Source organism: Haemorhous mexicanus, chromosome 13 (genome assembly GCF_027477595.1).
Source record: "Haemorhous mexicanus isolate bHaeMex1 chromosome 13, bHaeMex1.pri, whole genome shotgun sequence".
Lineage (NCBI taxonomy): Eukaryota > Metazoa > Chordata > Aves > Passeriformes > Fringillidae > Haemorhous > Haemorhous mexicanus.
In genome coordinates this window covers 14,995,507-15,007,802 of record NC_082353.1, presented here as the reverse complement: position 1 = coordinate 15,007,802, position 12,296 = coordinate 14,995,507, and the positions used below count along the sequence as shown (strand labels likewise).

Genomic DNA, 12,296 nt, shown 5'->3' with positions numbered 1-12,296 from the left:
TTTCAGATAACTACCTACCCACAAGGGCAGGAGAGAACAGGTAGGATAGATAGAGCTCACCATAGTGCTATTTGCAGGCAGAGAAAATTAAGGGATATGAAATCCAGAAAGATCTGGGACAGGTAATGCCCATCTTGCTCACTGCCTCCTGCCCCTGCTAGTCCCGGAGCCTCCAGCATTCTGGTGGAAGGCACTGTCTGCTGCACCACATTCCCTGAGGAGGGACAAGACTGGATGTTGAGCTGTGAGTGCTGACGGAGCGGAGGCTGAAAAATGGGTCCCCATGGGTGTCACCCCCTAAAATGGGGGACTCACTGCCCTCCACACAGGGCACTGGTGGGATAAGACATCCTGAACACCCAGTTTCCCTCCTTTCCAAACCCCTTACGTCTCGGCTCCCTATTCCCCACCAGATCCCTCTTTCCCCAAGCTCATCCAACATTAGCAGCCTGTGCCACTTGTTAGCAGCCCAGCTTGGGAAGCAATTGCTGTTCTGCAGAGGGGAGCTTTGGGTCTGACACAAACGGGCTGCACCGGGCATTTGGAAAGGGCAGGCGGGGCAGGGCAGCGGCTTCGGAACCCGCAGAACCAGATTTACTGATTAGCACATGGCTCCGATTTCCTCCAGTGCTTCCAGAAAAGCAATAGGCAACATTAACAAAAGGATTACTCGGAATTCAAAAGCAAATGGGATTTGTGACCCATTATATTAACTGGGGGCTGGGGAAAGCTCTACAGAGAGAATACTGCCAGCAGGTCACCAAACCAATTATTAAGAGCTCACAGATCACGAAACTAGATATATACACGCATCAAGATAAATTTCTATTTGCCTGCAGAAGCAGGACGCTGGCTGAGCCACCCTCCAAACCCAGTGTGTTTTTTCTATGTGCCCATTAAACCTGGATTATACCTAGATTTTTTCCCCAATAATTCACTCACCCCACAGGTTTACTGCTGAGGAAGAACATTTGGGAGGGTAAAACCTGAAAGGAGAAATGTAATGGGTATAATTACTTTGATAGATGAGAGGGAGCAGAAAGCCGGCAGGCAGCAGCAGTGCTGGCCCATGCCTCATGTCATGATGTCCTCAATCTCCCTCTGCCCAGATGCCTGAGAGGAAGAGAGGGCCCTCAGAAGATGATCTGCCTTCAATATCAACTCTCACCTTAAGCTCCAACAGAGTTCAGCTTAAAATACAAACTGTTAGCTGAAAAATCTTTTTCTCAACTTTTGCATTGGTTAATTATGAAATTGATGCTCAGCAGCCAGGTAAAGAGTCAGTTGCTGGCAGTGCACTGTCCTGCTCCTGGAGTGGGCTGTGATTGTGAGTCCTAAAGCCCTACATTCTCTCCATAGAGGCTTCATTGCTTTGTCTTGGTTTTGAAGCTTCATTTTAATATTGCTGAAAGACCCTTCATAATTCAATTGAGAAATTCCCCTGGGTCTTCAAGCATTGCTTATGAAGTCCTGACAAAGGATTTTATACCCCACAAGATCTGTTAGGGAAAAGTAGTCTTGACAGCAAAGCTGTAGCTGGAACTACCTAAAAGGGGTTCCTGCAGTCAGCATTTCACACTCACCTCAAAAATTCCTGGCTTTCCTTTTAGAGGGATGGATGTCAAGAATTGGGTAGTATCAACAAAGCTTCTGGGGAAATTTGACCCTGAGTACAAATTTCTCAGCAGAATCCTTATTTTACATCCATTCTTACTTTTGCAGAGATTCACTCAAGCCTTGCCTCCTGACTGCCCCACTCTGTGTCTTTCCAACATTCTGGTTATACCAACCCACAGGGGTTTCACAAGAAAAGGGAGGAAAAAGGTGTCCTCAAAAACAAAAGGATGGGATCTAGTCCACTCGTGTCACTGGTGACTTCAAGCAGATTTCCCACCAACTTTCTGCTGGGTTTCTTGGCTGCCATGAGCAGAGCAGCCCATGCTGCATCCCCTGCGGGCAGCAGAGCACAGCAGGAAAGGGCAGCACCTGCACAAAACTCCTTCCAAAGAGAGAGATCCCTTCCAACAAAAGAATGGGAGTTTGAACATAAAGGCAAAGGGACAGATGCTGCCGGAGATGATTCATCCTCCAGGACAGGGACTGAGCCCAAAGGCTGCACCAGCTGAGACAGCACAATTCCCACCGTCCCTGAGCCAGCTCACCCCTGGCCTGGCAGTCAGGGATGCCTCAGGATGCTACCTGCACCCCCAGCATGCAACCCTGCTCATGGCTGTATTTGGGAGAATAGCATCTCTCCTACAGGTTTTCAGAGAGCAGGAAGAGGTGTAGCCTGTGGCTCCAAAGACCTCTCCTGGCTCCACACGAATTTATCTTCCCAATTTTGAAGCCTTTCATTGCTTGGGCCAGTCAGAAGGAGCAACAGACAGCAGCTTCCTATAATGTGAGAAAGTGTGAGGTTCTGAACAGTTCAAACTATCACAAAACATATGAGCAGGGCTCTGCTTAGAGAGCACCAACTCCCAAAACTTACAGAGACAAGGATGGATATCAGGTAGCGAACAATTTTGTCAAAGGAAAACTGTATCTGTGAAGCTGAGAAGTGTTTTTTTAGGACTTGTTATTTCTTCAACACTGGAGGGGAGGGCTAGGGTCAACTTACCACAAAGAAAACCCTCAGCTCTCTCTTCTAACATGGTGGGTTAAGCAATGGCTTAGATGCCAGTGCTTTAGAATGCAACTGCTCCTTCTATTGGCGTCTGCTACTGGAGACTTTTAGCAACAGAAGCTGGACTATATTACACCAGGGTCAGGACATCTTCAGATGCTTCCTTCCCCCTTGGGGACAGAAAGGATGAGACTTTTTGTGTATGACCCTCAAGAATGGAAGCACCCTATGCAAAAAATGGCTTTGAGTTTCTTTCCTAGGCCCTTGGTGCAGCCTCAGGTTCTGGCAGAGAACTCATGTGAGGGGGACTTTGTCAAGATGAGAAAAACCCTCCAGGGTTTGAGTGCAAACAAGCTCCAGCCTCCCTCAACACCCAGACAAACACTCTGGTGGCTCTCCATCACATTTGCAAGGGGAGTTTTGTGTTTCATGTTCAACAAAAGTAAAATGCTCCCCCTGCTCTTTGTGCAGGACTGCAGCAGCTCTCACACAGTCACAACTCCACAGGTTTCTTCTGCTCTCTCAGGCTTTGTGTTGCCCTTTCAGCAGTTACCAGCAAAATATATCCCACCAGCTTGCTCAGACTTCTGCAGCTCCGAGTCTGGGAATAGGTTCATGCTGAGTGGAAAGACAGCCTGCAGCCACCAAGTTCCCAAAAGAAAAGAACAGCCTCAGTGATCCAAACAGCAGGAGTCTAGGAGTAGAGGAAATGAGAAGATGCAAGCCATCCTCTAGGATCCTTCAGCCTCCCTATCCCCAAGGCTGGGGAATAAAAGAGACCACACAGGAGAGCTGAGCAAAAGCCTCCGAGTTGCAGGATCTGTGATTGTTTGCAGCAACTGGCTGAGTGGCTTTAAATAAAATCAACTACAGGAAAAATAAAAATTATTTAAATAAATAAATAGATGGTGCTGTTCCGACACAGGTTGCAAGCAGGAATTTTTATTTCAGGTGACGAAAAAACACTTTCAGCTTTCAGAAAAGACCAAGCTTCTCACACACATGCTACCTGTAAGGAGGTCTGAGGACAAGGAAAAAACTTTAAAAAATGAAGGATGCTGTTGATTCCGACCTTTCCACTGCTGAAGGAGCTAGACATCTCTCAGCACAGACAATGCCCAAAGACTTGCAGCCTGAGTAATCCAGAAATAGGAACTGCCTGGGTCTGAAGATCAGCAAGGTTTCAGTACAGCCTTTTCTTTCATTTGTGCTCTGTCTTTTGGGAGCAAGCACAGATTAAACAGCATTTTCTATGCTTTGAAAGTTTTGTCCCAGCAATACAAAACCTGCCTTGGTGTGGGAAAAAGGGCAGACTCTTTAGCTAAGGGCATGTCTTAAACCTGTGGCCACAAGGTCTTAGCTGCATCTTCTGGAGCCAGTGACAGCCTGAAACAAGAGTGGCAGAGAAAACCTGTACTGACTGCACCATGTTCCCCCCCAGGAGGGCCACAGCCTGAGGGGAAGGACTCACCTCCCCCTGCTTCAAGCTTCCAGTCCTGGAGAAGGCAATAGGGCTCCCTTCAGCAATGCTGACCTCAGAGAGCAGCCAAAAATCTGCAGCCTTTCAGGCATATGTTCTTCTCCACATTTATTTCCTCTTTGCCACTGCTCTCTGCTGCAGACTCAGCCTCCTTGCCCGGCCTGTGAGAATGCTTCCAGGAGCCAAGTTTTGTTGGTAATTTATTGCAAACCTGCAGCTCCCAAACTGTCCAGCATTGGAAAATAGAAGGCTGCTGTGCTACCCTCCACACCAGTGTCTTGCAGAGTGATTAAGGATAACTTTAATTTGAAGCCTGGAGCTCAACAGTTCCCAAAGGATTGATAAAGTACATACAGCAATCTCCAGTTCCACCTCGAGTCCAAATTCTCTCTGGATGATTTATGACAGTTATTTCCTCCCTCTCTCCCTTCTGCTGGAGGAAGCTCATTCTCTGAGAGGTCCAGCAGCACTCTTGACTACTGAACAGCCACATTTACAACCAGAAAAAAACTCCAACAACAGAACCAGCCCCAGAGGGCCAAGACAGCACCATGTAAGCCCAGGACAGATCTTCTAATAAAGTAACTGGGGCAATAGGGTCAGTGCTGGCCTGATGCAGGGGGAATGGGAGCCAAGAACTCCCTAGAGACACCTTTGAGGCTGCTCCCATGAGACAGCAATGCTAAAGCACCTTCCCCTCCTAGGAAAAATGAGCCTCAAGCCCAGACAGAGAGCAGCTGCTGTTGCTGGTATCCTCCCTCAGTGTCTGTTGCTGTGACCTGAGGCTCAAAGGGAGGCAGTGTGAGTGGGAAGGCAGCTGCCCATTCCTCATGGATCCGTGTCCTCCACGGCCACTGTGCATCACAGACTCCAGGCCAGAGGCAGCTAACACTAGAAGTTAATAAGTTGTGAATATCCCTGCTTACATCTCCCCAGAAACCCATCTTGTCCTGGCTGGTGTTCAGGAGAGTCTGTTCCCACCTGGGCACACAGATAACCCTCCAGTGCTGCTCTTATCAGAGAGCAGGTACCAGTGATAAGCATTAGCTACAGCAAGGAGAAACCCTTTGAGGTTGAGCCTGTGGCAGGAGTCTGGAGAGGAAAGCAAACCTACTGGATACCACAGCCCCAGGGAACCACACTCTTGGGAGAGGAAAGGATCACAACATGCATTTCCAGAAGAGGTGGAGGAGAAGAATTCAACAAGAGCAAAGAACTCCCTCAGGAAAGCTTCACTTCCGAGTATAGATTTTAATATTTATTCAGTACAGGGCCAGTGAAGAGAACTGGGAAATAAGGCAAAGGCAAATTATCCTCCAGAGCCCAAGAGAACATCTCATACACCCAGACCATGCAAATAAGCAGCCGTGCTCCTCCCTGGAGCCATGTCCCACACCTTTCCCATCTGCTGGAGCATAGGCCATTGCTCACAAGTCCAGGAGGAATCTATTGACTTTTTTCAGGTATTCTGACTGCAGGTAATCTCCCAGCTCCTTCTTTGTGACCCACTGGTAATCTGCCTTCAGCTCTGCCTGGGACAAATCACTGCTTTGGAGGAAGGCTTTGAAGAAGAAGACTTTGGCTCCCACGTTATTCTCAGTTCTGATGGCCCTGGGGAATTTATACTTGTAAATCCCATATGGTGCATTCCCCAGGACTTTGGCTTGAATGTGATCTCCTGCAAGAAGCCAGCAATGCAAGAGAACGTAAGAACACAGAACAACAATAACTGCTCCCCTGTATAACAACAACACTGCATAAGCCACTCCTTGTATGTGGTTTAGACCGACTGTTCCCTCTTTGGCAGAAATACTGACAACTGTGAAAAAACTTTTTCTCATGAAAAAACAGCTTCATTTGGAGACCAGAGAGTCCTCTCAGAGTGGGAGAGGGAGGAAGGGAAGGAGAGGGTATCCAGCTTTGCCAGTCTTGAGTGAAAAGCAAGGACACATGTTTGCCTTCACCACCCATCTGCCACAAAAGCTACTACAGGGCAACAAGAGGGAAAGAGAAGCCCAAAGCAATCCCAGACATTCAGGGGTGTCTGGTGATACCCCAAAATGGCCCATAATGGCCAGACATGGCGCTGCTGCTGCTGGCAGCCAGAGATCCCAGCTCCCAGTGTGCCAGCCCTCTGCCACAACACACCTTTCCCCAGCAGATGGGAGAAGATTTCACTACAGCAGATGGCAAATATCCCTCAGACAGGGCACTGGAAGAAAACCATGGGACAAACAAGAGGGAGGGTCAAGCTACACACCCAAAAACGTAGCCATGGCTCGCTCAGCTGTGCTCCGTAGCGTCTCTCCAGGTTGCCACTCTACTTGAGGCAGGAGCCACAGCTCCTGGTTACCAATTTTCTGTTTCACCAGAAGCATCAGGTTGCTGTCCAGCTTCCTGTTCAACGACGTTCGATCGTTGCTTTTGTCAGCATCTGCCAAACACCAACACATGCTGGAAACAAAGTCTCCTGGCAGCATGCTCTGACCCCCTTGGTTATCAACCCTCTGTGCCTCACACCCAGAAACAATACACAAATGTGGATACATGGAATATGGCAGAAATCTAGACAGGAATGCTCTCAGTCACTCTAGAAGGCATTGCAGGATTCAGCTACTGGTTTTTTATCCAGAAGGACTCTATAATAAGCAGCCTGGATCTCCACCTTCACAAAAATCAACAAAAGCACTAAGCAGAGCTTGGGAACCAAATGACCAAACGTTTCTCTTGTCTGGAAACCACCATTTTGCCCTGGTGAAAACACACTTTTTTTGCAGCATAGGAACACTGGTTTCCCTGTCAGACTGTTAATTGCACATGTGCTGCCACAGAGTCAAGACTCCCTTTAAAACAAAACAAAAAAAAATATATAGACCCAAAAATGCCTTCCTTCTACTGAATTGTATTCTGGCAAACAAACTGGGTGTTCTCACTGCCATGAACTCCAGGCTGTACCTGTTATCCGTGGGGCAGCTTTGAACTGCAGAAACTTCTGTTCCCACTTCTCCTCCAGGTCTTGAGCCATGATGACTGTCTTGCCACGAGCTTCATCCTCATCATACAAGCTTTCCATCTTCCTCTTGAGCTGCTCCTCCTCCTCCAGCTTACGCATTTCATGATCTGAATAGAGGCTCTTCTCCAGCTCTATCTGGAAAAGCAACAAAAAGAATTCTTAAGCCACAAGCACTATAGGTATTAACAAGCAGAATTAAATTATTTCCAACTCAGCAAAAGCAAGGCAATAGGAATTTCCTGAGGTTGAGCAGGGCTTCCCTGCTTGCAGCAGGAGAGTGTGACAGGGACACCAACACCATGGAGGTGACCATGGGGACACCACCAACACCCATGAGATGTGGTGCAAATCGCACGCAGGGCACTGGGGGTGGCAACATCACAGACGATGCGTGCGAGGCCACCAGCCCCTGATGTTCCTCTCCCCTCATGCCTGAGGGCGCCACTTCCCCACCCACACCCCCACATCCCCCTCTACCTGCTCCATGAGCGCCGCCACTTCTTCCTCCTCCTTTTCCAGAGGCTGCGTGATTCGGGGAAGCCTCAACAAGCACATCGCCCCAAAAAGCCTCCACGGGCGCCGCGCGGCAGCGCTACAAACCCACCGAGCGCTGCCCGCCGCCCGCGGCCGCAGGGGCGCCGCCATGGCCCGCGCCCCACAATGCCCCGCCATGTCCCCTCCTCGCTCCCGGCGTGCTCCGCGGCAGCCGCTCCCCGGCGCGGCCCGGAGCCGCCGTCATGAGCGCGGCCATGGCGCTGGCCGGGCAACGCGTGCTGGGCTGGGGGTGAGCCGAGAGGACGGGACGGGCTGCGGGGAGCGGGGAGACAGCGAGGGGACAGCGGGGAGGGCCCCCCTCGCTGCGGGTTGGCTGCTGGGGGCTGCCCGCTATCGCTGGAGCCGATCCGGCCCAGCGCTCAGCCGTGGTTGTCTCCTCAGGGGCCGCGCCGCCGCTCTGTGCCGCGGGCTCCGCACCGGCCCCCCGAGGCTGCAGGACGTGGCGGGGGCGGCTGCCAAGGAGACGGAGAAGCAGAGCGCGACCGAGCAGAGGTGAGAGCCGAGGCCAGGCCGCGCCGGGAGGGCGCTGCCATCTGCCTCTTGCTGCGAGGTTTTATCGCCTTCGGTGGGTTTTCAGCCGAGGAAGGGGAGGGAGCCGCTTGACTCAATCAGAAACGCAGCTTGTGTTTTTCGGAGGTTTGCTCCCTTCTTTCTTTATTTCCCGATACGAAATGAAACTTTGTGATATTTAAAGAGCGAGGCCTGATAACTCTTACTTTGCTCCTCAGCTCTTTAATCCTGCAGAGGAACTCCATGAGATGGGATGGCAAGGTGTATGAAGAGGTCCCGATTGCTCACATCAAAGCAACGTACAACAAGTAAGCAAATGAGCTGCTCCATTCCTGCTCTCGTGTGAAATCAAAGCTTAGAACCCAGGGTTTGCCCTGTCATAATTTTGATCTGAAGGCTCAAAGGAAAACAGCCAAGGTAGTGGTGTTCATGGCTAGGAAGACGATACTGATTTAAACCTTAGTGGCGTTCAGGGAGCATACCTGTTTTCTTGGAGTGTCTTAAAAGCAGTGAGATTGTTTTTATATATTTTGATTACATTCTGATATGAATAATCAGATGCTGATAGTTGTAACAGCAGGTTACTTCCAGCCCACTGCTCTAGCACTATTTCTGTGCAGGTGTTGAAAAAATTACCATATTCTCCATGAGACAGTTGTGTTTCATCAGTGATTGCTCCTGTGATATGTTATTGCTTAAGGCTCTTTCAAGTTCTAGAAGTGTTTAGTGCATTTTTTTTTCATAGATAAAATGCAGTGAGAGGTAGATCTGAAAGGGCTGAGTGAGATAAAGTACACCTTCTCCAAAAAGGTTCTGCCAGGGTCTGTAAGATGACCAGGTCACTGCTGGGTGGTCTCTGCAGTGCGTTTGAGGGGGATACTTTGAAAGAGAGACAGAAGTCCTGCAGTCAGCTGTGCCAGTAAGGTGAGCGAGAAACTGGAGAATAAAGCTTTGTTCCAGCTTGCTTCTTCCCTCTGCCCCCATCCCTCCGCAGCACGCACATCCAGGTGGTGAGCTTTGACAACCAGCCGTTCTCCCGCACGTCCTGCGGCACAGAGGGCTTCCAGAACGCCAAGAAGGGCACGGCCATCGCAGCACAGACCGCGGCCATGGCAGCGGCGGTGGTGAGTGCCCACCGTGATCCCCAGAGGGGAGCTCTGGCTGCCTGCCCCTGCACCTGAGCACGCAGGCAGCACTGTGGTGCTGGAGCAGTGTCCCAGGTTTCATTTGCACACAGAGTGTGTTTGAAAGAGCTGTTAGAAATGCCCCAAGTGGGAGCTGAGCGGTGCAAGTTGTGATTGGAAATGTGTGATTGTAACTTGGAGCCTGTCCTTTCCTAGCACCGGTCTGCATAGCCTCCTGTTTTCCTAAGTGAACATTTCTCAGTCATTTGAGGACTGTAGACCCTGAATCAGCAGCAGTTCAAGTTTTGCCCCTAGGGGACTGAGAAGTAGCTGTAGTTACTGTCTGGATATTTTATATCTACTCTTTGCCACAGAACTGAGCTCCAGCCAGCAGTTCTAGTCAGAGAAAGTGATGTTCTTGCACCTGTTCATTCCAGCTGCATGTCATTTATTGTAACTTTCTGAAAAAAACCATGTGGGTGTCCAGGTGGAGGAGATGAGGCTGGCTGTGCCACAGTCCTCATTACAGCAGAATGAGGCAAGGTTAAACTGAAAATCCTTACCCTAAATTAGGTGGAACTCACTTCAGCCTTTTATGCCAGAGGAGTTTGGTGCCACTGCTGGCCAACAGCTTATTGTGGTTGACTCAGAGGGATATAAGAACATCTTCACTATTAATCTGTGCTCGTTGGAGCCTCATAATAGCTGTGTAGCTGTGCTTGGATTGATTCTGTCACTGTTGAAGTAGTTAGTACGTTAATTGCACCAGAGCACAAAGAGAAAGAGAGCCAGAGGTGGCTCCATCCACGTGGTGGCAGCAGGGCTGTGCTGTACAGCAGTTCTTCATTTCCAGTTTGAAAGCCCCTAGAGTTTTTGCCCTGGAGGTGTGGACTCCTGCACAGCAAATCTAAAGCTTGCCTGCTTTTCTCATTTGCCCTCCAGAAAGAATCCACTGCTCACAGGGGAGAAGTCGCCACATTAGAGTAGGGAAAACAACTTAGAATTAGTCATTGTTAGTCCCTTGCCACTTCAGTCACGTATCCATGGATATGTCCTTTTTTTGCTCTGGCTTTAGGTCACAGATTGTTTGATTTGAGAGCTTTCTCTGTGTGCTGAGCTCACAGTCTAGCACAGAAGTTTTCTGAACTGCCATGGCCATACCCCAGCCTCGTTTGCTCTTTGTGTCTCTGCAGTAATCCCCATATATCTTTTCTATCCATTACTACGTAATCTTCATTTTTACTTAAATACCACTATGAAAACGAAAGAAACCAGGGGACCCAGAGAGAACACTAACCAGTTGTTCTTTTCACAGAAAGCACGTGGGAAGGGTGTATTGCACGTGCGAGTCATGGTGAAAGGACTGGGACCAGGACGCAAAGTAAGTGTTGGAGTTTCTTTTCCATACTTTATTTTCTCAGCTATCATGGATGTTTTCTAAACTCAGGCTGGTTTTAATTGAGTTGGTTTTTCTGAAGCTGATATAAAGGATTCCTCACCCAAGTGCCCAGAAATTACATTTTAAGAGTCATTATAATTTTAGAGTAATACCATGTTGGAGGTAGAATAAAAGCTGTATTTGGGACTTTTTATGGCTAAAGTAGGAAAATCAGTCGGAATGCTCAAGAAAGGACTAGAGCAGATAAGTTTAAACTGGGTTTTCTGAATGAGTTACTTGTTTTTAAGAATTAAGAAGTGACAAGCATTGGAACAAGTTGATTTTCAGATGGGGGACGAAACTGTTTTGCCCTGAGCTTTTTCCCTTCTCTGCTGTTCTGTGTGTTGATAGCTGTCATCTGCTGTCTCATTGCAGGCTGCCATCAAAGGGTTGACAATGGGAGGTTTGGAGATCATCTCCATCACTGACAACACCCCGGTCCCCCACAACGGTTGCCGCCCACGGAAAGCCAGGAGAGTGTGAGGGGCAGTGCAAGGGACACACAGCTTTCAACGTCAGTTCACCGGGGACTGAGTTGAATGTTGCTACTGTGACTGATTCTGGAAGGCCACCCTCCCTGGAAATACTTGTTGAGGGAAGTTTGGAGAGACCATGCTGAGCCTTGAAAATGCAGGAGGTAGAAGCTGCTGGTGAAAGCAGGAATCCGTGTATTCCCTTAGTGGGAAGCCTCTTGTCTACAAAGTTTCTTGATTAAAATGTTGGTCTTTGGACAGCCATTCCTGCTGTGTTCCTAGAAGTATTTTGGCTTATTACTTCCTTTCGACTGCTCTCTTCCTCTTACCACCATATGAGGCTCTTGTCTAGCCCTCCATGCCATTAGTGCCCTTTTCAAGCAGAAGGAGAGCCTGATATCTCAATCTCCTTGTAGTCATTTGTAGTAAACAACTGCACAGGGTCAGGTCATCTTCCTTCCCTCTTTGTCTCACTGCTCACATTGGGAAACAAGGCATGGGGTAACTCTTGCCTTCCCCCTGTCTCAGAGAGCTACATGTGCCCTATGAGAGGCAGCTCTCCCTGTTCAGAGAGCACCAGCCTGGATCCATTTCTGGCACAGATCTGTTGCAGTGCTTTGTTTCGCCCAAGCTGTATTGACCTGCCACTGCTCTTGGCAAAGGAAAGCACCTCACTTTCTAAAGGGGCTGCTGGGATCTTGCCAGGTTTGATGCTTGCAGTCTCTTTGGCCCTGCCTTGTGCACCACAAACTGGATTTTCTGGGGTCCTGGGGAAAGCAAGCAGGGGTTAGTAGGCCCAAGGAATAATGAAATGCTGCCAAGGAGATACAAAGCACTTTAGTCTTGAACTGTACCTCTGTGTATCCACAAGCAGCAGGAGCTTGTTGTGGGTCTGTGATGTATTATTGCTGTCCCAGCTCCGTCCAGAATTTCTGCCAAGGAAATATGTCAGGAGCAATAAGCAGGGAAGGTAAAAGCAGTAACTGACTACAGGATGGATTTGCTGGATGGCAGAGGCACAGTGCCTAGCGAAGGGCACCTCACTGAAATCCCTGCTGCCAGAGAAGCCCTGGCACT

At 49.1% G+C, this 12,296-nt stretch overlaps 2 protein-coding genes across 2 annotated transcripts; one reads left to right on the top strand and one right to left on the bottom strand.

Annotated features, from left to right (window-relative positions):
* Positions 1-5,342: 5,342 nt before the first annotated feature.
* Positions 5,343-7,806, bottom strand: MRPL46 (mitochondrial ribosomal protein L46). Its single transcript, XM_059858548.1, has 4 exons — positions 7,597-7,806; positions 7,062-7,254; positions 6,367-6,540; positions 5,343-5,784 (listed from the first exon to the last, which is right to left on the bottom strand). Exons 1-4 carry the CDS (start codon positions 7,789-7,791, stop codon positions 5,534-5,536), a joined length of 813 nt encoding a protein of 270 aa, XP_059714531.1. The 5' UTR covers positions 7,792-7,806; the 3' UTR covers positions 5,343-5,533.
* A 13-nt stretch (positions 7,807-7,819) lies between these two features.
* Positions 7,820-11,483, top strand: MRPS11 (mitochondrial ribosomal protein S11). The gene is made up of 6 exons (XM_059858549.1): positions 7,820-7,903; positions 8,056-8,166; positions 8,403-8,492; positions 9,179-9,308; positions 10,624-10,689; positions 11,122-11,483. The coding sequence occupies exons 1-6, from the start codon at positions 7,857-7,859 to the stop codon at positions 11,227-11,229; spliced, it is 552 nt and encodes a 183-aa protein (XP_059714532.1). The 5' UTR covers positions 7,820-7,856; the 3' UTR covers positions 11,230-11,483.
* The last annotated feature ends 813 nt before the right edge of the window (positions 11,484-12,296 follow it).